Source organism: Chamaea fasciata, unplaced genomic scaffold (genome assembly GCF_029207755.1).
Source record: "Chamaea fasciata isolate MVZ Bird 193981 ecotype frontalis unplaced genomic scaffold, bChaFas1.0.hap1 SCAF_3, whole genome shotgun sequence".
Classification (NCBI taxonomy): Eukaryota; Metazoa; Chordata; class Aves; order Passeriformes; family Sylviidae; genus Chamaea; species Chamaea fasciata.
In genome coordinates, this window is record NW_027094088.1 from 33,674,237 (window position 1) to 33,700,891 (window position 26,655).

General features: G+C 36.2%; 1 protein-coding gene across 4 annotated transcripts in view; it reads right to left on the bottom strand.

Moving 5' to 3' along the window:
- SMYD3 (SET and MYND domain containing 3) overlaps window positions 1-26,655 on the bottom strand; it is a 382,460-nt gene that overhangs the window by 315,745 nt on the left and 40,060 nt on the right. For all 4 annotated transcript variants that reach the window (XM_066178534.1, XM_066178533.1, XM_066178539.1 and 1 more), the window contains exons 2-5: window positions 22,498-22,561; window positions 15,584-15,691; window positions 14,398-14,455; window positions 10,184-10,320 (exon numbers count right to left, since the gene is read on the bottom strand). In XM_066178534.1, coding sequence (XP_066034631.1) covers window positions 10,184-10,320; window positions 14,398-14,455; window positions 15,584-15,691; window positions 22,498-22,561 — 367 coding nt within the window. The remainder of the gene's footprint in view (window positions 1-10,183; window positions 10,321-14,397; window positions 14,456-15,583; window positions 15,692-22,497; window positions 22,562-26,655) is intronic.

The following is a 26,655-nucleotide window of genomic DNA, read 5'->3' on the forward strand; positions in this document are numbered from 1 at the left end:
AGCACTTCATGATTTCTATCTTGACTAGGATCAACATATCACAACATCCTACCTATTTACATGATGAAACTCTGACTTCAATGACTTTGTGATGCATAAAAATACCCATCCAAGAGTGGGTATCCAATCCACTTTCCTCTGAAAGCTGAACGAAAACTTAGCCCTGATGGTAATAGATGAAGAAAGAAGATTAATTTTATATTTGTGAGTACAGGCGAAGCACAAGGTTTGTTGACAGACTGAAGAATATTCTTGAGGAATGTGAGAAGGAAGAAAGCTTTAATACTGCAGATTTCTATTTTAAACTAGAAAAATACTGCCAGATTTCCAAAAGTGATTATAAAAACTTTTAAAACAGCCCACAATTACTTTAAATTCAGAAGGGAGATGAGTTCAAATCCATTATCTGCAGTATCTATGACATTAGGAACACATTTCAATGAACACACTTAAAATTTCAAAAAGCCCATAACCAGCACAGAAAGTTTCAAAGGATCCATAAGAAGAAATATAATTTACTGGTATGAAAAAAGTCTAGTCAATACTTATATAATCGTAAAAGGGGAGGAAAAACCTCATGCCTACATGAGACAGAACTTGTTGCACCCTCAATTGATACTTCAACCGTAACAGCTATTCAGCTCTATAGCATACCTTAGACAGATATTATTCTCATTTTCAGAGAGACTCTGAAGCAGCTCAGAATATAGCAAGTCAACAATAGCACCACAAATATACGGTTCCACATCCTATATTCAAAGAGTACCCTATATTCCAAGAGCGTGGTCTTTTTCAACTATCAATCTACTGTGATGTCATTCTGGAAGAAAAAGAGTCTTTTGCCATTTCATTTATTAAACATGTTAAACAAGTCTCAGAGCTGATTAATAATCCTTCCACACAAAATCCTAGCTCTACCATAGCCAAAACAAACAAACAAAAAATGCTTTAATCAACCCTGCTGCAGGTCATCCTAAAGACAAGGACAGAACAATTTGCTGCCAACAGCATTACAAGCAGGTATCAGGCTTATCCTCCTCAATTAGAGGCTTTTAAAATTGCTGACAGAGAGATGTAAATGGTTTTCATCTACTACTCAGATCTTTACTAAACATCTCCATGACCTTATTTCATGCCGGCTTTTCCTAAACATAAAAGGTGCCTCACCCCACACATTTTTTTGCATGTACTCCAATTGCTACAACCACTAAAGCTTTTTTATCATTACTGCTTCCAGTTCAGTACCACAAGGGTGTCAGAAAACAGGCAACAGACTGATGTATATCACATGTCAGAGACCATCAGCTTTTTTAAAAGTGTGTTTTGTGGATACACTCTGAGCAGAATTAGGCAAAGTAATGGTAATTAATGTCCTGGCCACCTGGGTCCTTTTCAGTTCTACACCAAAAAATAAAAAATAAATAAATAAATATTTTTTAAAAAATAACAACCTACAATAAATACAAGTTGCAAAATAGCCTACACTATCCTGCCATTTATTTCTCTAAACTGTTCTTTGCCATCTTACTTTCAACTTAGCATGACAGAAGTGTCAAGTGAACAAGAAGTATACAATTTTACTTTCACATCTCCCCCCATGCTGGCCCACTCTAGTCAGTAACTTTTCTTTCAGTTTATGCTTTTCAATCGGTGCTGAATTAACTTCCTTTAAAATTAGTCTTTTTGCTTCACTTCACCTTCAAGACCAAAGCTTTCTTTCCTACCACACAATACCAAATTATTACAAATTCTACTCAATCACTCCTTGTAATATATTCTTGCTTTAAAACTCTTTTACCTCATTTTCTACACCTGGTGCTTGTTATACTACAGGCAGCTTGTAAAACAGATGGCACATACAACTAAATGAGGGACCCCAATTATACCATAAGTTCAATTTGAAGCATTGATGTCATACAGTCTTACTTTCACTGCAACAAGCTTTGTTAGCAAAAATCTTATATTTCAATTGTGATCATGTACTCAAATTTAAAATCAAATAGAACGGCTGAAGCCTTGTTTCATGGTCTGGTAGAATATCCTTTTGCTCTTCACGTTAACTACTGTGACTGAAAATTAAGATAATATCTATGGAAAATTATCTCCCCAAATTATAATTCAATGAGAAATAACAGAAAATCACTAAACCTGAAAAATCACATTAGATGAAAATAACTTCCTGTGATGACTCAACTTCCATTTGGCAAAGTAAAGAGAGAGAAGTCTTATCAGACTGTTCATCACTCTTATTCTAAAGTATTGCTGCAATATTTCTTCCTATTTCAATAAATTGTTTAGTAATTTTTCTCTAATCTCTGTTTACACTATTACTTCTAAAGCTGATGCACAGTGGTTGCCACTTCCTCTGCAATCTTGACTTCAAGAAACAACATTGAGCTAAACAAACGCCATGAGAAATACAATGCAAATCCTAGCAGCAGTATAGAACTATTTCTGCAAAATGTAAAAGATACAGCTTGAGATGTAGGCTCTTAAAAACAACTGTGCATATTCCACTCATCTTTATACTTGCTTATTGTTCCATTGTAGAAACAAGCAGCAGACTGTGACTGCTACACTGTGTGGTAGGACAGATGTGGTTTGGTTCTGACTGCCCTACAGAACTCTCATGAAGAGGCAGCTATAGGAACACCTTCTATTAGGCTTAATTTTCTTACAAATATTTGTCTGGTACACAAGAAAACTATAAAGAATTGTTGCTAAATCCTATTCAAGTTCCTCTTGAGGCTTACTGAAAGCACTACACAAGTGAAAACCATTATTGCCATTTAACAGACGTGCTGAAATCAGGCCGATTTAAATTAAAAATAAGGTCAACTTCAGATTTTCTACATACTCCTATGCTTTCAAGAGCAGCAGAATTAAAGGGGAAACAAGGGATACCAGGTTGAAAACCCTGTGATACCAGACCAAGGGAACGGATTATTAAATAGCCCCAAGTCTTTCCTCACCATTCTTTGCTAAAACATCAGGTCCTTGCTTTTTTACACCTCCTTGTACCTACAAAAAATCAAATTTCTTCAAAAGAGCTAAGACCCAGAAAGAAGTTATGACACAGATTAATCACACACTTTTTCTAGTACTGCTTTCAAGTCAGGGGTCAAACAGCTCTGCTCAGTAGGTGACACTGGTTCATCCAAGCTTCTGCAAGGCTGTCTAACAAATCTGAGGGAGCTGTTTTGTCAGGAACCACTTCCAAGCACCTGAACCTTTCTGTCTCAGCTACTGGATCACATCAAAAAAGGAGCTTAAAATGCTGAAGTTCAAGAATGTAAACAATAAAATACAACACTCAAATAAATTCTGGCTGTTTTCTATGCTGCACAAAGTTGTGCTTGGTTTTCTAATAATACATTTAGCATTTCCCATTTCCTTTGAGTTTGTGTACTGCAGAGGCTGATCTTAGTTTATTCCCCGCTTTCTAGATAAGACAGCAACTCAGAATCAACAATAAATGTCAGGCAAGTGATCATTCGTGTTTTCTCAGTACAACTATGAAGGCCTATCAGAATGACTTCAGTTATGTTCCGGGGGAATACACTGGAAAGAAAGCACAGAAAAATTCTCCTGGAATTCTTTTGACAATAACTAACACAGTATTTCTAATGATTGCAAGTCAGTTCTTCTGTAAGTGTGAAGCTTTCAAAACCTTAAAACCACACACACACAGAGAACTGGACAGTCCATATTCCCATGTCCATATTGCCACCAAACAAAACCGTATCAACTAAATCAATAGCATTACAGGTAAAGAGACAATCACAAATCTCATGCAGTAGACTTAAGGATGGCAATAGTCAGAGAAAAAGGTTCTGATGTAGTTTGAAGAGCAGGAACATATTCCTACAACTCTAAAATAAAAAGAAGAGTGAGGATGATTAACAAACACAAATGTATGTTAAGCACCTAAGCTTAAGCAATGTTGTTTCAGGTATAATCATTCCTGGAATTACAAGACTTTGGCATTTATAATAAAAAAGAACTTTCAAAATTAAAAGGTTTTTGCAAAATAATTTCCTGGGCCACGACTAAAGATAAATTTGTCAGTAGTGGTCTTCAATTTACCGTGAGACAGGGTAGCAAAGTACATTAGCTTCCAATTACACAAACAATGATGGATTAAACACACACTTGATTTTTTTTTTCCTGCCTCCAGGAAAAAAATTTCACAGCCTCCCAATCACAGGGAAACTGAACTAGTGCATCCAGAGGTAATTAGATTAGCAAGCCTAGCATCAGAAAGCAACCTTCGCCTGTATGTCTTTACCAACTCTTAACCTGTTCATAACTTTATCCGAATATTTCTTTGGACTTTCTTGATACAGATTGATTTTGATTACCCTGATTCCAGGAATTATTAAGCTAACCAGTGAATCCTAAGAGTAACCTACTGAAAGTATTACTGAAAAATATCTTGACCAGGCAGATGTATCTTGTATTCCAAGGTCTTCTCAGAGACCACTGAGCCTATAAGATCTGAAGGAGCAACGTGAAGATGAAACACACTTTATCAGTCATATCATTATCTCCTTCAACTTGCACATAAAACAACACCCAAATAAATTACCATAATTTAGTATTCAGGCTCTACAAAGGCCAAATGACACTGCTCAACTCCTAGTTCTCTTCTGCCTATGCAGATCCATACCAAAACCCTTTTAACAGTGAGATTTCTTTTTAATTGGTACTAATACCTCTTATGTTGAAAAGAAATTCTTTCAAAGCATTGAGTGGAAAAGTAAAGTACGGAATAATAAATTTTTAAAAAAAGTAAGTACAGAAAAGTTAGAAGAACAAGTAAAAATATCTAAGTTTTCATAGGAGAAATACACAAAGGGACTAGGACACTGCCTCTCGAGGGATACACCTCTGCACTTTACAGAGCTTCCTTACTACTTCTTAAGTTTCAAACAAAACCAACTACACCAACAGCCTAAACAGATAACTGGTCTTTTTTTTTTTTTGGTTAAAACATTTTGTGGGCACAAAGACTGGCCTACAGCATAAAACTTGTATCTCTTTTTTACTCCAAAGTCAATTTCACAAACCTCAAAAAAGTAAGACAAAAGGAATTAATCTGATGTACAAAAGTTGCACATATGTTTCTAATACATACAGATACATCTTTTTGTACTATCCTAGACTTACAGCTCTACAATAATTCTGTAAGTCTTTGATCTGTGTCAATTCTAAACTGACCTGAAAAGGAAAGAGTAGAAGAGCACCTGAGAAGACAGTGCTGAGCGGCACATCCACCACCTGCATAAAGAGGACTACTCACCTCCCACATGTGCAGGTGTGTGACCTCTCCAGTGAACTGAAAGAATGCAGCACACCTACTTTCAAAGTAGAATCTGTTCATAACAAAAAGGTGTCAAGATTGGAACTGCAGGAAAGATTGAAAATTTCAGAAAGCTAAAAATTCTTTGTCTAGTCCTTATCATCCCATGTGCGGTTAAAATATTGTCCCATAAGTGACATTTTGCACAACAGAAGAATTAGGATGACTGCTATTTTAGGAGGTACGTATAATATCTGCTCTATGTGTTGCCTTTTTCCCAGCTTGGAAATGAAGCCCGAGATAATTTTAGTAAGGAGGTAATATAAAAGAGGATCTTTATTTGAGGGTCTTCAGGGGCAGTTATGGAAAGATGTGCACAAAAGCCCACCTCCACAAGGATGAGTACATACTTATACATTTTAGGGAATTAGCGCAATTGATAAAGAGCAGCAATTAGAAGGACAAGTGGTGATTCAATTTCACACCCAAGTCAAGCCTCTTCTCTGGAGTCCCCCTGCTTTAGCACCAGTTGTACTTCGTCCATGAGAATGTATCTCAAAGGGTTGTTCTCAGCCTTGGTTCCCAGGAAGAACTAAGATAGCGTTGGGGCCTTGTACCCCCTGGGGCTTGGAGCTCTGGATTTTGCTTTGTCTTTCTGCCTAGGGAAAATTCACAGAAAATTATTGGGAAAACTAGCCACTAATACAATAGGCTACAGAGCTACAAATACATGTGCAAAGAATATAGAGAACATATAAAAGGGAAAAAAAAGGCAAAACCCAAAATGGCGTCATATGGGGTTCCCTAAAATCTTCAATGCTGCATCCTTTCCCAAAAAGTTTATCGACAGTTTCATTGAAACATCCTGTAGAAAACTTCTTTACAATAAAATTCTGGCTTAAGTTTACTAAACTGCCCTAAAAGTCTGCTTGTAACAGTTCATCAACTGTCACTGGATTTTATCTTACTGCTAGGTAATGACAGAGGCAGCATATACCTTACTATTCTTGTAAATGTGAGGACCTGAAATTAGGAGATCTTTAAAATGGCTACTGTTCTATCAAACATCAGAATCTCTTTTATTTCTCATTAATTGGAAAAGAAATTTTCCAACTATTTCAAAATGCGCAGAAAGTAAATTCTGACAGAGAATGAGTAGATGCAATTCTGTGTAAAACACCAAGCCTATATCTGGTCTAAAAGAAGCCATCTTAGGCCTGACTCCCGTTAGTAGAGTCACTCATAGGTTTACAGTCAACATGGTAGGTACAGAGTTTATTCAAAGTCTTAAAGTGGTTCACATTGTTCTGTCTGCTAGTATTAAAAGAATCACAAATGTATACAAAAAATTTCAGTCTTTATCCTTCATCCATTAAATGTCTCAAAGGACTCCAGGCCACCTCCTCACACATGTAAGTAAAAGCTAAAGAATAAAAAGCAAGGACTGATTTTATCTCAAGGTTATGGAAACATCATTAAACCATAAAACCACGCTGTCAAAAATTTATCTTGACATTAGAAAATGTCTCAGTGGAGTTAAAGCCTTACCACATAATTAGCTGCAGATAATTCTGTTTAATACGGAGGATCAGAATTTTAAAACAGTCACAACCTTGATAAATGGCACGTTAAATAAACTGAAGCTTCCAAAAAGTGATCAGATAACAAAAATGAGAAAATTCAACTCCAGCTCAAAGGACCGTTGATACAAAAGAAAATTGTCTAGTAAGGACAGGGCAACACTGGCAGAAAGGAAGGTGCATAACCCTTCTGAACACACCTCCCCATCAAGCACAGCTGGTATTTTCCACAGATCTCATGCAAAGTAAAAATACATTGGGGTGAAATTTTGCCCCCGTGGAAAGAAATGGCAAAATGTTCTTTGATTTTCAATGGGCAGTTTCTACAAATGCACACTCTGGGGGATTCTCTGCCTATTAAGCAAGTGAATAAAACTATAATTAATTTTCACAAAGACAAGAGCAGTGGACAGCAGAGAAGGAGGACTGTTTAAAAGAGCTTCCGAGAAGCTCTTTTGACCTAAATCAGGTTGGAGATTTTCCAAGAACCATCTGGAATTTAGTCACCTCACCACAGGATAATTTTTCTCTTTTGTCTGGCAGTCTGTTTATTTTCTTTCTTGAGGATCCAGCATCAAACAGAATAAAAAATGACCTTTGACTGGATCTTTTTGAGGCATGCAATGAAAGAACTGATCCAAAAAGTTCAGTGTTCGAATAAGCACCCACTGAACTTGAAAGGAATGTTGGAAGCAGTTGGGAAAACAAGATTACATCTTGAAGTTATGTATCTGTAGTATTTCTTTATTCTATGACCACACAAGGAAGTCATCACAGCTGGTCTTCTTTAGAGTTATACTACAGAGAAGAGACTGCAAAAGTCTTATCAGAGACTTTACAGTTCCAAAGTCTTAAATTTTACCTGCTGAGAATAAGCATCCCTATTCAGCTTTAAAAAAAAATTTGCATGGACATCCAGCTTATCTTCCAAAGAACACTCCATGGGAATGGCAGAAAATGTCTGCTGCTATCTCCCTAGGGACAGAGGAATACTAAATTAATATTTTAACACAATATCACACTCATAACAAACTCGTTTGACAACCAAATTGGGAAAGCCGTAAAATGCCACATGGAAAATTAGAGAGTGACAACAAGGTCTTACAAAAAGCTTGACAATTCTGTCTGACTGAACTCTGAGATACTAATTTTACTCATGTAAAGCACATGGCTGTTGACTGCTCTTTTCTCCCAACCACTCACCTGTCCAGTCAGATTCTCCTATCCGTTCTGCCAGTTCTTTTTAGTATTAATGACATCAAGTATGTGTATGCATGACAGGTCTATCGTCCTCTCTCATTTTCTCTCCATTTTCGAGAGCACACTATCACACAGACTAAGCAAAACCAGCAAAAGAAGGAAATGAGCTCTAGTTTAATGGACAAAAAACCCGTCAAAGCACAAACAACTTAAAAACTCAGCACTCTGCATTACATTCAATAGGGTGAGAAAAAACTCACAGTCAATATATGGAATACACCGAGTCAAAAATACTTTTGTAATACCAAAGCTACAGTGGGGCAAATGTTGTCTTTAACAGGAGCATTCCCAGTTCTCCAGTTAACAGGATATTGATCTAGGAAGTCTTGGCTTTGACTCTGTCCTTGACGGCCACTAACATCACCTTTGTAAAATACATGGGAGGGGATAGGAGGTGCACATATGTGCACATGCTTGTGCATGTGTGTACATAAAAAATCAAAAACCTCCTGCATTTTCTTCACCAGTGTTCCAATGTGTTTAGTAATCATCACACTGTTTCTGTAAAGCCACATGGCCATTCTCCATCTTAAGTTTACTATAACGTAGAAGGCAACAACATTTGGAAAGAATTTCTTGCAAGCTGCAACCCAGTTCCAACGGAGTAAGAATGATCATCTGATAATCAGTTTTATTTTCAGCTGCACAAACTCTGTACACCAGATAACACAACGTGTATGTTTCATGTGAAATGCATCTGACAAAGTTCAGGCCAAACCAGCATGCCAACACAAACAATAAAACAGCTTGAGCAGAGACAAGGTAGCACTTAAGGGGTTTTATCTATGCACCCTTTTGACTGGGTCTATTTCAGACAATGTGATTTTTCAGGTAAAATTCCAACTTTACATCACAGCAGTCTAATCATCATTTAAAAAAGTAATGCAGAAGAACAACATAGTTAATGATATTGTTCCTACTCCTGTCCACAGCAAAAAAGAAAAAAAGAAAAAAAGAAAAAAAGAAAAAAAGAAAAAAAGAAAAAAAGAAAAAAAGAAAAAAAGAAAAAAAGAAAAAAAGAAAAAAAGAAAAAAAGAAAAAAAGAAAAAAAGAAAAAAAGAAAAAAAGAAAAAAAGAAAAAAGAAAAAAGAAAAAAAGAAAAAAAAAAGAAAAAAAAGAAAAAAAAGAAAAAAAGAAAAAATCTGAAACTGTGCAAACAGATTTCTTTTAAATGTTAAAAAATTATTTATAGTATTTTTATTTAATTTCTCCCAAAACAGCTCTTTTACTTATATCAGAAGAAAAAAAATGTTATACTTTGGCTTACTTCATGAGAATACACCTACTAAAACAACCAAAACAGAAGTTAAGAAAAATCTTATGGCAGAATTTATCAAAAATTTGGAAATCAAAAAAATTAAATGGAGTTAATACTACAGGTACTGTTCATATAAAATATTTCTGCTAACATTATTTGAATTTATCTTCCTGAATCAAAAGTAATAAAATATCTACACCAAAAGCCAACAATATTTAGTTAGTAATACAATAAACATTTTACATACTGTGGAATCTAATTTTAAATACTTTATATGTCATCTTTCTGAATAGATAATCCACAAGGCCTCTGGAAAAAGCAGCTTGTAGGATACAGCACTATCACAAAACATTAGCACATACCTCTAAATGACAGAATGGGACGGGAGTATACATCTGCAAATATATTTCACTTTGCAGAAAATTTCTAGGCCGAAGTGTGATGTTATATGCTCTTTATCACTGTGAAAAAATTACTCAGGTTGATTGACTTAACTATACTTGAACTTTCTTGCTTTTTTTCTCACCCAACAACTTTAACATGATAATTTTTTAGAAGGAAAAAATGTCCTCTGGGTACTGCTTTAGTTTTGAAGTGCTGCAATTACATTAAAGTTAAACTTCTACTTAAATACTGACTGAATAAAAAAAAAAAATAGCTTGAATTCACTTTGTCATATATCACATTCTGAATGTATCTACTGAACTCCCACTCAGAAATAAATCGTGAACAGGAGGAAAAGATAATTTATGAGTTGTCAAGCAATGAGATTTTAACACTTACTTTTGTGAAGATCTGAAAAAAGTCAATTGCAGGTGGCAATTGAGACTCATCCTGGATCTCAGTTTTCAAATACAGTTGCAAAGTCTGCGCAAGGTGCCTGAGGCCATCTTTCATTTCTTCACTTAACTGTTCAGCGTCTGATGTGGAAAAGGGATAAAAAAGTAGACCATGTCATAAACAGAACATTTCATCAACATTTTGAAAACATCCAATGGCAGCCATACAGTCTAGACATTTCCAGTCCAGGAATTAATCTTGACAGAGGGCGGTTTTGACAGAGGGCAGACATTTCTCATTTTTTGTGACAGTTACCTATCAACACACAGTAGAGTTTATCAGGTTGCTACTGCCAAATCACATAAATACGACAGCAAGTTAAAGATCAAAAGCCAGTAGATAAAGCAGATGTGTAAGCAGATGTAAGACTTTACACACAAAAATTAGGCATCTGGGTTTGTAACATTAACCACATTAGAAATATGCTTGGAACTTTATGCAGCAGTACATACTTTTATACTGTATTCTCCATAGGTCTGTCAGAAACACTTGATGCTAGCAGATGAAACAGAAAACTATTTATGAACAAAAGGAGTTTCATACAGAGCAACTGGTAAACAATGAATATGAAAGAATATGAAACAAGTGTCACTTCATTATAAAGCACCACTATTCATGTTTTACAGACAGAAATCCTGAAGCAGAAAGAATCCCAGTATCTCATTTTCTAATTAAGTGATTATGCATGCATCAGGTCTCTGATCACACGGAGAGTGAAACTGCTGCTGCCCTAGTAAGTTCACTGCCTGACTACCTGCTTCACACTTTCTTTTTCCTACCAGTTTGTACAAAATGGAGAATGTGAAGCTGAACATGTTCAAGCACCAGTCTATAACAAAAGGCAGAGATTTATGATGCACTATGAATCAATTTTATCTGTGCAGAATGGTGAATTGTTATTTTATTATAAACATCTGTAGGTGCTTACAGTACTACCCAACTGCAATTAACAGTGTGAATGTTTGCAGGTGATTTTGAAAGCATGAATCAATGTAAATGCTGGAAATACAGGCATGTATGTTTTTCACAACGTACAGAAAATCTCTGGTATAGAAAAGTATAGTATCTGTGAGGACTATGTCTTCAAGAGAAGCAGGAAATTTTTAGATGACTGAAACAAGTTTAAAAACATAAAAGAAAAATTATAAATATACACTTGCATTTCTTATATAATATTCTGTTGAAAACAAAAATGCTTTTTCCTTCAAGTGTAATTATTCAAGACAACATGTAATTTACCTTAAACTATCTATAATACCTTAAAAAATGTATTATAACAAAGAGAGGAAGGTGCGTTTGTTTCACCATTGGCAAACAAAACAACCCTAGACTAAAGAAGAGAAATCATGTAAGAAGCATGTTACAAATGGACACTGTAGCTTAGGACAGATGTGAACATGAATACCAAAACCAACTGGAACTTCAGGGAGAACTGATAGAGATGGAAGCAGAATGCAATTATCCACACTGGAATCTGTCCAGGACATCAGAGCAAATGATCCAGAAAAAAAATCCAGTGGGAACCTTAATGAAAAATGACCAAGACCTGGTTTTCCAAGCACATAAGAAAAAAAGGCCAAAAGCAAATTGAAATTAAATTTGTGAATGCTTTCATCTTGTTTTTTAAGAAACTTTTTTCAATTGTTTAAGAAACCTGGTGTGGGAGACAAAATGCTTTAAAAGGCCTATGAAAAAAGTTCTAAATAAGACATGGGGATTTAATTATGTAACTGATACTTATACAAGTAAAGTAGCAAAATATCTGCCCCATAATACTTAATACTGAGTCTTGGTAAGTAAAAAACAAAGATGATTTCTGAATTACTGTAACATACAGAGAGCCCAGAGAACTTAGGAAGGAATTGTCTTAAGATAAATGAGAACTAGCAAAAGTAACAATGCTCAGAGACACCTCTCCTATTTAATCTGAGTTTCAGAGCATATAAAGGAATTTTAAGGAAATATGGAGATTGGAAAAGAACTTCATAAAGGGTTGGATGCCTCCACATGTTTTGTGGTTTTTTTAATGTATTATATGTTTTAGCAGATATTCAATAAGTGTATAAAACTTTATCCTCTTCTATTCAGTTTATATGTCTCCCACAGTAAAAATCAACCAACAGTCTAAAGTAATGTTGAAAATTAATACTGTAAAGCAAAATGAGACAGCATAGTGCCAATAACAATTCTCAAAAATAAAATATTTTGGAATTACAAGTGGAGGAAAAAAAACAAAAAAGATAAAAAGAGTATCAATGAGAATTCTGTCACATTTCTGATTAGTGTTGAAACATTATCTTCTATTACAAAGATGCTTCCTGAGAATGTTTTCGTTTCAGATTACAGCCTGTATTAATAGTTCATGTGATTCTGTTCAAAGAAATCTTTTCTCCTATATACTTAGGCATCTAATGAAATCGCATTTCTGATTTTCCTATAGATTCCCCTAAGTACACAAAGAAACAAAAGCTTTATCAACACCATTCATAAATTGTGCAGCAAATGTGGAAATTGTTACGAAATAACAGGAGCTTTTGGTGCATACAGAGGCAGCAAAAAACATCACAGCTACTACAAGTTCTCACGCCAATCCTAAAAACTTTTAGATTATTTTAACTCCAAAACCATAGAGACCATCAATTCATTCTAACAAGGAAGCCAGGAAAACAACGTAAATACAGAGTCAGCCAAAACCTTTACATAAGATTATGCTTAGGGCATTTGTACTGTAGTCTGAAGTATCCATTTTAGTTAATGTGTTAATGTCCTAAACACTTGGTGTTGTGGACTTAAGAAGATTCCACAGGAACTGTTATTAAGACTCAAAGTACAGATGAAACACTACATGTGGATCTCCAATTTGTCTTCTCCTAAACTAACTGGCTACGTACCAGTTGTTTCTGTGTCAGTGAAAGGACAGACATCCCATCTGTATCACAGACCATATCACCATTTCCTTCAGAATGAGAATTTTAGCAGAAGCTTCTGGCCACTCTACAGACTTTTGTATCATTTACCCATTGCAGCTCAGGCCTGTTCAACATCAAGCTTCCCTCCGGACAAGTTATCACACTATTCCTCCAGTCAGGTCAAGGAAAAGGAAAAGTCCATAGTCTACATCATTTCAACTTGAAATTTGAACATTTCAACACAACAATTTAAAGCATCTGTTTTCCATAAACTTGTGTTACATTAATTGAGAATATCCATTACAGAAAAAAACTATGTTTAAAATACCTGAATTCTATCCATTTTAACGTGCTGCCTTATCAAGGTCTTTTGCCCTTGCAGTTTGAGAGAAGGCAGCAGAATGCCAGGGTGTTCAGAAGTAAAATTAATGCTATGTATTGCTTTTTTTATGTTTCTGTGGATTTTATTTCTAACTAGCTATACCAATTGATAAAGCTGGTTTGTAGCCAAAACTGAAAAATACTAAAAAACATTGAGGAAATCAAAATGCAGATGCTACTCTTCAGAAAATCCCCCTAAAAAAGATGCAAAAATGAACCAAGGATTTATTTCTTCCTTTCTAAGTCTTCATAGTGCCACAAAATATGGAAAAAATGTTTCATATTTCAACATTTTCTCTGCTGAGAGATTGTAATGAAAATCTTTTTCTACCCAAGCAGTTGAAACATGTGAAGCCATGAAAGGAATAACTGCAGAATTTCATCTTTTTTCTGTATTGAAAGGTCATATAGAAGAAAAATATACACATACCCCTTTTAAATTTAACTTTCTTTCCTATTTCTGGAAGTTACTTTGAAATTTTATGCAGTAGCACGTAAGTATTAAAAAAGTAAAACCTCAATGTAAAAATATATGTGCTATTGTGTATGTATATAGACATACTGACACTCTACGTAGTAAGGCAGACATTGGGTAAATTAACAAATGAGCAGGGAAGACGTTCATTGTAAAATGCAAAAAATAAAAATCCTAAAGCAAAAAATCAGGTGAAGGTTTTGCTTCAAGAAAACAGACATGGTTTTCCTTTTATCTTTGAAATAACTGTTCTTTCCCACAGAGGTTTTTGTCTTTGATTCTGTTACTCTACAGAGCAAACCTTCAGAAGGCAAGTTGCAAGAAAGTCAGATGGCCCTTTCGTAAAGCAGACCTTGGAAGTATTTCCTGAAATCTGGCTGGCAATTACTTACTTGACTGAAGATCAGAAAAAGAGTAGAGTCTCTCAGAAGGGCATACTGATTGTCTGAGCTGTAGAGGAAAAACAGATAATTAACACTTACATAGCATGTTTTATCTTGAAAACACCCTACAAGACTGATTATTCTTGTGATGAACATATAAGATAATTAGATAATGCCAACAGCATCAACATAAATCCAGGACTTAGCATAAACTATCCTAAAAAACTAAATTTCTTTGTTGCTACAAAATTTATTACTTATTTTAATTTTTTTAACACTTCAGCAGCTTACCTTTAGTAACTTACTATAGCCCTTTAGAGCTTAATTGAAATCAGTTTATGAGGTTTGTAGTTTCAGAGTTCATGTGACTATAATTAATGCACAGTATTGCTAGGTACATACTTGCCCTTTAAAAACTGTCATCACAAACTCTTCGCAACAATGTATAAAATAAATGTGAAATCATATTTTATCACCTCAGACCACAACAAAGGCCCCCACTTTTATCTAACACAGACAGCATCATAGCAGGTTCAGCAAGAAAACAAGCAAATCTCTTTTGATTTACAATCCCACACATTTGTAGACTGCTTAAACTAACACAAAATTCAGTCAATATAAGGTAATCAAACCGTGGGAATGTCAAACACCCAGGACTTCTAGGAGAGTTTAGAAAAATATTAAAGGTAATTGAGATTAAGAGGACCCAACATGGAAAGCTTGGCACTATGCCCTCTAAAGAAAGGGCTAGCTAGCTACCAGTGCTTCTGTCCTTACCACTCATTCAAACAACACCAAATGAGGCTTCCATTAGGTTAATAGAAAAGGACCAATAACTTCAGTAGTATTGAAAGAAAAGTAGTATCTCCCTAAGTTTACCTTCCAGGCAGGAATAAGCTTGAAATGCTACCACATAGCCATAGGGGAAAAAAAATAAAATAAAAAAATAAAAAAATAAAAAAAAAAATCAATAAACACGTCCCTTGAGCTTAGTTATGTCCATTTTGGAATATCTTAATCCTTTCAGCATTTCTGCAAACTAATCAGTAAACTTGTAACACAATTCGCAGTCTAATTTTTTTCAGCATTCCCAGTCACTTCAGCCCTGTAGCTCATAATTACATTAAAAACGTAGAGTGAGAAAGTATTTATCAGAATTTGCTGCACTGAATCAATCTAAAAGAGCACTACTTACTAGTTTAAAAACAATCCTGCCAGCAAGTCTGACAGAGTCTGGAGGAAAATTGGGCTCGATGCTCTTAAGACACCTGCATTCCTGCTTGTGGTCCAGCCAAGCTTCTTTCTATCAGGATATTTTAAAAAGGAAGAAAAAGAAAATAAAGTGCATTTTATTTCACATAGCCTATATCTTACTTTTTTATGTACACACATAATTTACATATATAGTTATCTGTAATTATATATGCACACAAACATGCTCAAAACAATACACAGTGATTCTCCTTTGTTGTGGCGTGAAGCAGAGACAGTATCTAGCTGCTTACTTCCCAGGACTGGAGAGAACCAGAAAGGATGTTACCATACACAAAACCCTAGGCACATGTTCACTCAGCAGTCAAGACTGCAGAGGCCTTCAGAGGCCATTCACTGCACTAAATGCAGCTGCTCTAATGCAATGGCCAGGTCTCCAGTGCAGCAAAAACTGTCCCCAAATATCCCTCAGCTGATGAGGTATCAATGCCCACAGCTGGGAGGACTGCTAATGATACTTTCCACAGTTCAGAGCAGGAGTGGTCACTGATACCAAAACAGAGACAGACCAAAAATATTTTAGTTGCATATATTACCCAAACCCAAAATTTTTGTTTCATGGGCCACTTTGATTAGAATGGCAGAGACAGACTAACACCCCCATAGCAAGGAAGAGTCAGGATGACAAGATAAAGGAAACATTGAAATATGTCTCTTTTTTTCTCTATCATTCAATGTTGCCCCAAGATTAGTGCAGAAGAGCAGCAAGAATGAGTCTCCAGCTAAAGAAACATGTAAGAAGAAAATTTCGGATCAATTTTTTTTTCCTGTCTTCTGTGTCTACAAGCAGAAAATTCTGTTTAGAATATACAAAAACTCCAAGTCCATTTATTAGCATATTACATATTTACACATTTTATTTGCATATTCACAGTTTATGTTTGAAGTCACACAGCTGTTTCAAATAGCTTTAAAAGCAAATTAAAAGAACAGGGCACAACAAATATTTGCTAAAATGACAAGTACTTGGAACCAAGGGCTTATGAAGATCACATTTTCTTGCAAATATGCAGTAAGGGGGAAAAAAATGAACCCAGAGAAACAGTTTCTGTTAGGTGAGTGCTAAAGAAAAAAAAAAAAGATTGCTTAATGTTAAGTACATGTTCAGCTATTAAAAAAGAAAGAAAATGGCAGAGTTATGTCTAAGGGCACATCAGACCTGGAGATGCTGACAAGTGAGTTATAAGGATTCCAAAGGCAATCACACAATTTTTTTCTCAAGCTGCATTTAAGTGAAGGAATTTTACAAAGCTTCAGCACCAGCACTTATTATATTTAATTCAGGATTTCTTTCCCCTGTGGCTTACACAAAATAAATAAATTGAACTTTTTATTTCCTTCAGATACATGAGAGATTTCTGATTTCATTTCTTTTACCCATAACTCTGCAAGGGGAGAAAAATGAAACCAAGAAAGCATTAATCCAAATACAGTTAGTGTCACATATTGTCTGACTAATAAAAGTTAAGTATTTAGTGCTGAATAGAATTATCTTTGTCTAGGAAAAACAAGGTCATTCTTGTAAATGTCCAGACATCATTCTATGTAATATAATTATATTGGCATTTTTACCTAACTTAAACTAAAAATGTTCCTAGGAGTAAGCCTTTATCTGTCAAATTTTTTCCTTTACATAAATGTTGTACAGAATTTTAAACATGCAAGAGGTGACATAAAAATGATTAATAACTTACCCAACTAATATAGCTCTAATGAGATGAAATATGCCGTACCACATAACATCATATGCCATGTTTCTTTGAAAGTATTCCCATGTGATAAGTATAGTTCAAACACATGCCTTTCGTGAAACAGCACTTTGGCCAAAACTGATGACAAAAAGGAACCACTCTGATTCCTCTGCAGAAGGAGCTGGAATGGGGATTGCCAGTCACTTATTCCCAGATGGTCAAGGAGAGAGAGGAAAGCTCCAAATGCATTAAATATAATGCAATTCAACAATATTTCTTTTTACTATCCACACAACATACAAATTATAGGACAACGTGAAAACAAAGATTTGTGACCCTGGAGAGACCTACTTTTAAAGTCAGTCTCTAACAATACTTATTGGTTGGACTTCTGTTAGTCCCACATTTCTTGGTGGGAGGGTTTTCTTAATTCTGTGTATCCTGGCTCACAGATCCTATATCTAGCAGGAGTATAAACACTGTAGTGCAGAGACATGGCCACCTGGTACGATCTTTCCCCTCCTTGCCAGGGAAGGTCTTCCAATTTTGCAAAGATTTCTTTTTCTCCTGTTAGGAATGAACACTAATAAAAGGAGGCAAAGAAAGGCAAGTGAACAGTACAGGTCATTACAAAACCCTCGTCCTCAAGGCTTCACTAGACTTAGGAACCTGGAAAGAATATCCTTCTGTTTATCTCCTCCCAAAGCATTGTTTCTCCTTCAATCACAGTGTACCCCAAGTGCAAATCCTCAGGCCTCACCCAAGTGAAAATGGTCAGCACCTACAAGGCTACAGAGATGGTGCAGCACAGAGCTCTTCACTGGTGGCACATTGAGAGGCTGCCTGCTGAACCAGCACCAACTCCAACATCTCCCTGCACAATCCAGGCCCAGGATCACCTCCTGCTGGCATAGGTCACGGGCAAAGACCCCTCACAAATGCCTTCAATTTCTTGCATATTTTCAGCTGAGTAGTTTTGCCAATGCACATCCATTCTTTCACAGACATATGCTATTGCTGTCTCCCCTTGGAGACTGAATCTACAAAAATCTTAAAGCAATCTTGATGAAACAAAGGTTTCCCTTGTCTTCTATGCAAGACCAACAAAAAGAATGCTTCCTGCGGATTAATGTGCTAATAAAAATCTATAAATAATAAAAACTAGAGCTGAGTAACAAAACAAACAAACAAACAAACAAAAAAAAAAAGCAGGATATTTTTCCATTGGAAGGTTTTGATCTGTTAAAGGCAAACAATCTGTAATTTCCACAGGATTGATTGAATTTTCACAAAATGTCTTTTTTATTATTTTGACATTTTACTTTTACTACATTATTTCAATAATGTTTGATAATATCACATTCTGAATTCTGCCTGAAATTACGCTTCCATCTTTCAGGGATTATAATCTCTACCATTCATCTCCAAACCATGGGATACACCACATTAATAAACATTGCTAGGGGTCATCACGGTAGTGATTATCAGGAGCAGCAGATGTGATAACCCTACCTTTGGAGAGATACCCAGACAACATAACAATGCTAGAAGGCAGGCACCCCATGAAATTAGGCATCAACAAGTGGAAAAGGGGCAACAGGGAAATGCCAAATGGGGGCAAAAACCAAATGGTCTCCCTAAAGAATCTCTTGTGATACATTCCAGTCTCACATTTCTAATATTTTTTAAATTATATTAAAGTGGTAAAAGTCAAAACAGCTTGCAGCAACCGGCCTGAAAAAGAAAAATAATGGGAATTTTTGAAAATTTGGAACAACTCACTCACAATCTTTAAAACAGACATTATGGAGATTTGTAAAAACTGGATATTCTGATTTGTATATAGGTTTTCTACAGGACTACCAGCTTTGCATACATATTCCCTTAAAGAATAACTAATCTCATTGCAAGCTCCAAAAAGAGAGACATTTCCAAAGACTATTTCTTCTCCTTAAGGTTAGCCTGAAGATACCTTTTTGTACCACTTGACAGTTTAAAACAAATGCAGATATTTACAGCTTTAAAAATGTCTCTTTTTGGCACGATCTGAAATATAAACCCCCTGTTGCATTTACTTTGAAGTTTCTTTCACAAAATTCACCTTTATTCTAGACCCAGTACACCTACTGAGATTAATTTAAGTCAGATTTTTATATTAATTCTGATTTCATTTAATGCATTAATTACAAAACTCCAGAAAAATAACAGGTTTTAAGTTTGTGTTTTGAGTTGCAGTATCACACATTCAAAAATAACCAAATCATTCTGCAACTAAGTGTGAACTGCAAATTCAAATTCATAACTTGCATTTCAAAGTTATTTGTATTTATAAAAGTAAAATAGTCCAGTTTTGCCTATATTCACTTTTTTTAAATGTGCAAAATGCAGTTTCATCAATACCCTGCCATTTATTTGTTGACCAATTAGTTCAATTAGAAGTGCACATATTAATGAATTGCACTTAAGCTACAGAGGCTAAGTAGGGCACAAAGAATTTGGTTTAGCCTTCCTAGCAGCTGCTATGAAACCAGAGCAGCACAATGGTTTAGCACAATGGTTTATTAGAACACATATGAATCAGAGGACAGTTCTCAAGAGCAAAGAGATCTGGCTGGTCTCAGTTTCATCTGTATCACCTGGTTCAAGTCACCAGTCTCAATAAATTCACTGCTTTGACAACAAAATAACTCTTTTTTTCTTGTTATTCTCCATCACTACCTAATATCACGGGATATTACATACATTAATTCGGTATTAATTTATTTATATAAATTGTTTAAGAAATTATGTAACTGCAAATACACAGCACATTAAGTTCAGATTACTTTAGCAGCAGTAGCCTTTCTCACTGACATCCATACATACAAATACGGATGGCTTCAAGCATGTGAACCCCGGAGCTGGAAGCACAAAGCAAAGATAATCCAGATGACTTCAGGCTATCCCTTATGAATCCTTGAAGAATGCTCACACAGTTGTGCTTCTCAAAGAGGAAGCTCTAGTTCCTACCTCCATTGCCTCTACACCTAAGTTGTAACAGGTTATTGCATTACACCTTGTGGATTTGCTTTTTCACGTCAGTGCCAGCAGTCTCATTTCACATTAGAGACCTGCCAACAAAAGCTTTACCAATGAGTCTCCAAGAAGATATTTGTTTTAAGCTTACCTTGCAAGTACTCTGGTCTTTTATAGTCTTCACTACCATGTTTTCCTTACGATCTCCCATAACAAATCTACCTGTGGCATTATTATTGATGCTACAGTAAGCACTTAATCTACGTTGCACACATTTGCCATAGAATGAATCAAAATTACAGATTTTCCTCTTTTCCCTCCCCATATGTTTTAATCCCCAAAAGGAGGGATTTGTGGCATCTCTTGAGAACACAACAGATTATATTAAGGCAGAATTGTTTACAGAAGCACATGATAGGTGACAGGATCAGCCCTGAGGAGAAAGACTTGGGGAGAAAGACCTGGGGGCATTGGTTGACAAGAAGCTTAACATAACCCAGCCATGTGCACTCCCAGTACGGAAAGCCAAACGTGTCCTGGGCGGCATCCAAAGCAGAGTGGCCAGCAGGGCAGGGGAGGGGATTCTGCCCCTCTGCTCTGCTCTGGTGAGACCCCACCTGGAGTCCTGCCTCCAGCTCTGGGGCCCCCAACATAAGAAGAACATGGAGCCACTCCAGGGGAGGGCCACAAAGATGACCAGAGAGCTGGACCACCTCTCCTATGCAGACAGACTGAGAGACCTTGCAGCAGCCTTCCAGTACCTAAAGGGGGGAAGGGGGGGGGTCTACAAAAGAGCTGGAGAGGGACTGTTTACAAGGGCATGTAGTGATAGGACAAGGGGAAATGGCTTCAAACTGAGAGTATATTTAGCTCAGACATTAGGAATAACTTCTTTACTGTGAAGCTGGTGAGACACTGCAACAGGTTGTCCAAAGAAGCTGTGGATGCTCCATCCCCGGAAGTGTTCAATGCCAGGTTGAATGGCATGCTTTGAACAATGCTTTGAGCAACCTGATCTAGTGGAAGGTGTCTGCCCATGGAACTAGATGATCTCTAAGGTTCCCTCCAATACAAACAACTCTATTATGTTTTCACTGGGATGACAAAGGCTTAACTTAAAAAGCTATAGAGTATCACTGTAAGTCTACTTTGACCATTTTTCTCTAGTTAGGAAATGAAAAAAAACAAAAAAAAACCACATCCACACACCTCCCCCAAAAAAAACCAACCACTACCAATCCTCACCCTCCCACCAAAAAAAAAATAAATAAAAAATTAAAAAAAAAAAATCGCAGCGCAAAACCATGACGAACCATTTAAACCTTAAAGTGTTCTTCTATAAGGTAATCCTATAGATCAAGTCAAATACAAAAGTTAAGATTTTAGGTGTTTGAGAACTTTTCACCTTTGTGAAATATTTCATAGGACAGAATCACAGAATAAGTCAGGTTGAATGGGTCTATGGAGATCTCCAGTTGCAAAGCAGGCTCAGCTCTGGGGTCAGACCCAGCTCAGAGCTTCATCCAGTAGGGTCTCCAAACCATCAAACACAGAGATCACACAAACACCTTGACCAGCCTGTTCCATCTCTTGCCTGTCAAGAGCTTTTCCTTGTATCCCATGTGAACCTCTGGTCTTTCAATTTAACCCTGTTGTCCCTTGTCCTGCTGCCATGCACGACTTTTCTTTTTGAAAACCTCCTCAGAAATGTCATTTTCCTTAAGGCCTTCTCTTCTCAACACATTCTTGACCCTTATTTCCTCTTTAAAAACTGGAATTTAGAATTTACCATTATAAAATGTACTCTTGAAATATAAATTGTTTTACTGCAAAATTGACTTAGAGCTACAGACAATGAAGCTTAAGAATTATTCCTCCCCCTCTCACCAAGTACTGTCAAACACCACACATTTCAATTTAGTTAAGTCTTTTGTACTAATCAGAATCTTACATTTTTAGCTATAGAAATACTCAAATAAAACAAGGCAGCATGTTTACCCACCCTGTCCAAAACTACAGATAAATTCTAGTGTGGAGGCATGACAACATGCAAAATGTATGGAAACACTGTAAAGAAAGTATTCAAATGCCTACTTCTTAAACACTTTATAGCTGTAATTTTTCATCTTACCTGACAAGATCTACCACAGTATTTAGCAACCTTGCACTGAGAACACCTGTGCAGATTTACATTCCTGTTTAGAAAAAAAAAAAAAAAGGTTATAAATACAGATGGAATTTTGTATTTATCCTTCTTACCTAACTAGTAATTTACAAATATTCCAAATCACAAAAAATAAATTAAAAACAAGAATAGTCTAAAATGCAGTGTAATGCAAGAATAAATTGCACGTAATTATGTTCAAAGCTATAGTCACAACCCTTTACTTGTGTCACTCAGCACCTCTGGGGCCACTTTGAATCAACAGGAAAAATATCAAATATGCTTTTGGCATGTAGCTGTAACTCTGAGGAGTTTGATTTTGTAGATAACATCATAATTAGAGCTATGCAATACAACTAGCTAATCTATTTACTGAGTCTTGTCTTAAGCAAGCAAGCATCACTATCTGTCTTAAACAAGACCTTACTATGAACCTGCTGCTGTGACATCAAATTTTATCTTTATAACACAGTCCAAAGTTGACATGTCAGCAGAAATTTCTAATCTAAGGAAACACTCCTGATCAGTGGGCAATGAAAACAAAATAAAAATCCATGGGGAAAGTATAAAAATCCAGTGAAAACCAGAAGAACTACAAGCTCTATACATTACAATCTAAAGGTTAAAAGCACCTTCTGACTGTAGTACTGTTTTCTGATACTGTCTTAATATAGTTATTTGACTTAAGAAAACATCACTGAAGTTCTGTACATTTTTAGAACACTAAGTAAGCATTAAATGTGAAAGCACACACAGAGCAAATCTTGTACCCCAAATATATATTTACTTCAGGTGCGTAGAAATGGGACAGATTTTGAGGCTTCCCTTCCATTTTCCTGTAGAAGATACTGAACATGATGCATTATTCTGGTAACACTGCAAAGTGTTCACTTTCATTTCTTAACATGCAAGGCTGCTTATGTGGGTTATGGTCATTCATTAGGCTGGGAACACAGTATATGGTTTGTTGTTGTTATTAAAACCAAAGGCAGGCGATTTACATTACAGACACAATTATCTGGGTTCTGTGGACAGCACAACCCTTACTACTTCCCCTCAGACTTCCTCCTGGCCACCCCTCTGACCTTATTGAAGAAGCACAGGTACCACACTGGGTGCCACCATTCCCTTGTGAGCTGCACAGGGCTGAACACAGCTCACCTACTCCCAGCAAACTATCACCAGGAGTTATTCCTCAGTACCCCCTTCTCCATCCTTCTACAAGGCAAGGAAAGAGGTGTCAGTCATACCACTGCTCCTTTCGAAAGGTAATTTTAGTGGTCGTATCTATGCGTTGCTACAGTGTTTTACATTTAGCTGCCCCAATTCCAATTATATAGATTAATTCAGCTTCACAGTTTAATTGGGAAATAACTGTCTAAAACAGCCCACTTCAAATTGAAGGGGCAATTTTACATGACCAGATGAAGGAAGGACTTTACTTTGCAAGATGCCTGGTGTCTACACATCAGTACCTTTTCACTTTTCACTTGCACTCCCAACTGATGCAATTAAAAGATGTAATTTGCTGTCTCTGCTGTTACCAAAAGAAAACTTCTCTGCTGCTGTCAGTCATCTAGAGACTGCATACCATATAGTCAGATTGCTTTACAACATGACCTTCTTTTACCTACACCACTCAGTTGTTCCCAACTCTTAATTTCTCCAGATGACTTAAAAAAGGTAGAACACTATCTAAAGGCCACATGCAAACCGGACAGAACCAACACACTAACTTCAATCTAGAACTTCTGGATAAACAATGTAGCCCACTTTTTTTAGCTATGACACCAAAACTGAAGAGCAGGGGCACACCAAAAATACCATCCTCTAGGAAAAACTAACATCTCCTTTCCCTCAAGTCCCACAAGTGGGGAAGGTATTTTGCTGATATATCAGAGTTTTACTATGTTTGAATTATTAAAAATAAGAGTTGATGCATTATCTCTAGGAATCATATGGGCATTTGGGGAGTTTAGACAGCTGCATTGGTCAAAGATTGAGAAGAGCATTATAAACAGATCATTACAATCAAGTCAAAATATTTTTATTTGTACTGCATAAAAATCCGTATTTGGTCACACAATATTTTGTAGGTATTCATACTAACTACCAGGAGAAAAGTAATTTATTAACATTTCAGACATAAGTAGGTGTTTTCATACAGCATTCTTTACCTTCCTACCTGAAAAGCCAGCCCTGGAGACAGAAAAAACTAGCAACAGTTGGATTTCTACAAACAGAATCTAAAATCTTATACAAGCACAACAGTTCTTTAATTTTTAGATGCAATGCCTGAGGATGATTCAGAGTTAGAAACAAGTGTGAAATCTTCATTTTGCCAGCTGAGGAAAGCTGCTTTACCTTCAAGGTTAAGCAATGACCCAACCTTAACCACGTTCCGATAGAGGAGGATATATTTCTCAATTTAGGTTAGAAGCTCATGTCAGAGTAACCTAGATCAAAAAGAAAGGGCCAAGCAGGCAGAACTTTGGTTAGCTCTCCAGCTCCCCATATGCACAGCCACAGCCATCGAGATAGTCACTCCACAGCAAGTCCCTGTTACCTTGAACAACGCTGTTTTACCTGGTTGTAGAGTCTCATAGGTCACCAAGGACCTTCTGTCCTCTCTGTCTTCAAACACCTCCTTTGTATTCAATATTCTACACTCTTGCCAGCGGCCTTGATGAAACTTCTCTTTATTGTTACATAGTATTAACTGAATGTCTTAAGTGCTCACCCTTCCACAGAAGGACTGAGCAAAAACATTTTGAAGGCAGACTTTGTTTGTTCCACATGTTATTCATCAAAACATAATAATGAGTTCAGATACTGACAACAGAGCATGGGCAATTTTAGTCCCAAACACACTGAAGTACCACATAGTCCCAGCAGCAACAGGTAAGATGCAGATTTCCAAAGCACAGTAATTAAAACTTTCTGGGAGCTGAATTTAAATGAATCGATACCCACAACAATCAGAGAAGTCTTTCCTACAGTTTTCACATTCTTCCATGAGAAGGCTAGATGCAATTACTTTCATACATTGCAAGCATACCTGGCCTTGGTATATTTCCTGGCAATTTACCAAGAGATGCCAGGACTTACTGGAATCATTAGTGTCAAGTCATCAACACGTATTCCATCTTTTGTAACACAACTAGCAGACATGCAGCCACAAAGCACCAAATACCCAGCAACCTTGGAAGTTTCAATACTTTACAGGGCTATTTCCTTTGTATCCTTTGTCCCCAACGGTTAATAGCATCCCCAAGGGATGCTGCAGTGACAAACACATAGACAAAAATCTAAGGATCATCACTCAAAACTGGAATTTTTGTCAAACTGACACTACCAGTCTGATTATTTGAATAAGGTGACTCCCTCCTGGTCCCATTTAGTGAATGAATTATCCATTCATCTTTGAGGTTTCTTTGAATGACAAGTAGATGTAGAATGCCTGCCAGAGAGCTTAATAATAAAGCCACTAATGAAATCAATGCTTTCTCTTCCAATCCTTCTTCCCCCTCCTGGACTAAAAGAAAAATTCCTTTGTATTTGTAACATCTCTGGATAGTGCTACACAGCATACTAAATGTAAAAGAGCATGATCTAAAGCACTACCTCTTAAATCCTTTATAGTCAGATTAATGTACTGATATACAGAGGATTTGTGTATTTTAGAACATTTTAAGTAAGGCAACTTCCCAGGTTTATTTCTGTCCTTCTCAATATTTTATTGATGTCATGGGCTTTATGAAAGGAATTTTAAAGTCACTGTCAGATACTCTCATGTATTTCTTATTACCTGTAAATTTCATCTGGAGATAGTATCAGATCCCTTACAAGGTACTTGCTGCATCTCACCTAATGTGACTGATTTCATGAATGAGAAAATGCAGAAAATTTGATCTAACAGATTCAGTTATACTTTAATCTCTAAAAAGGTTTCTGCTGCAACAAAAAAAAGGAAAGATGCAGTAATCAAAAATGAATTATTAATTTTCCAACACAGTATAAACAAGATTTTGCAAATGACCACAACGGCTTATGAAACAACAAGCACAAATAAGCATCTTAGCCTTTACTAAAACAAACGGCCAAAAACAACAACAAAAACCAAAA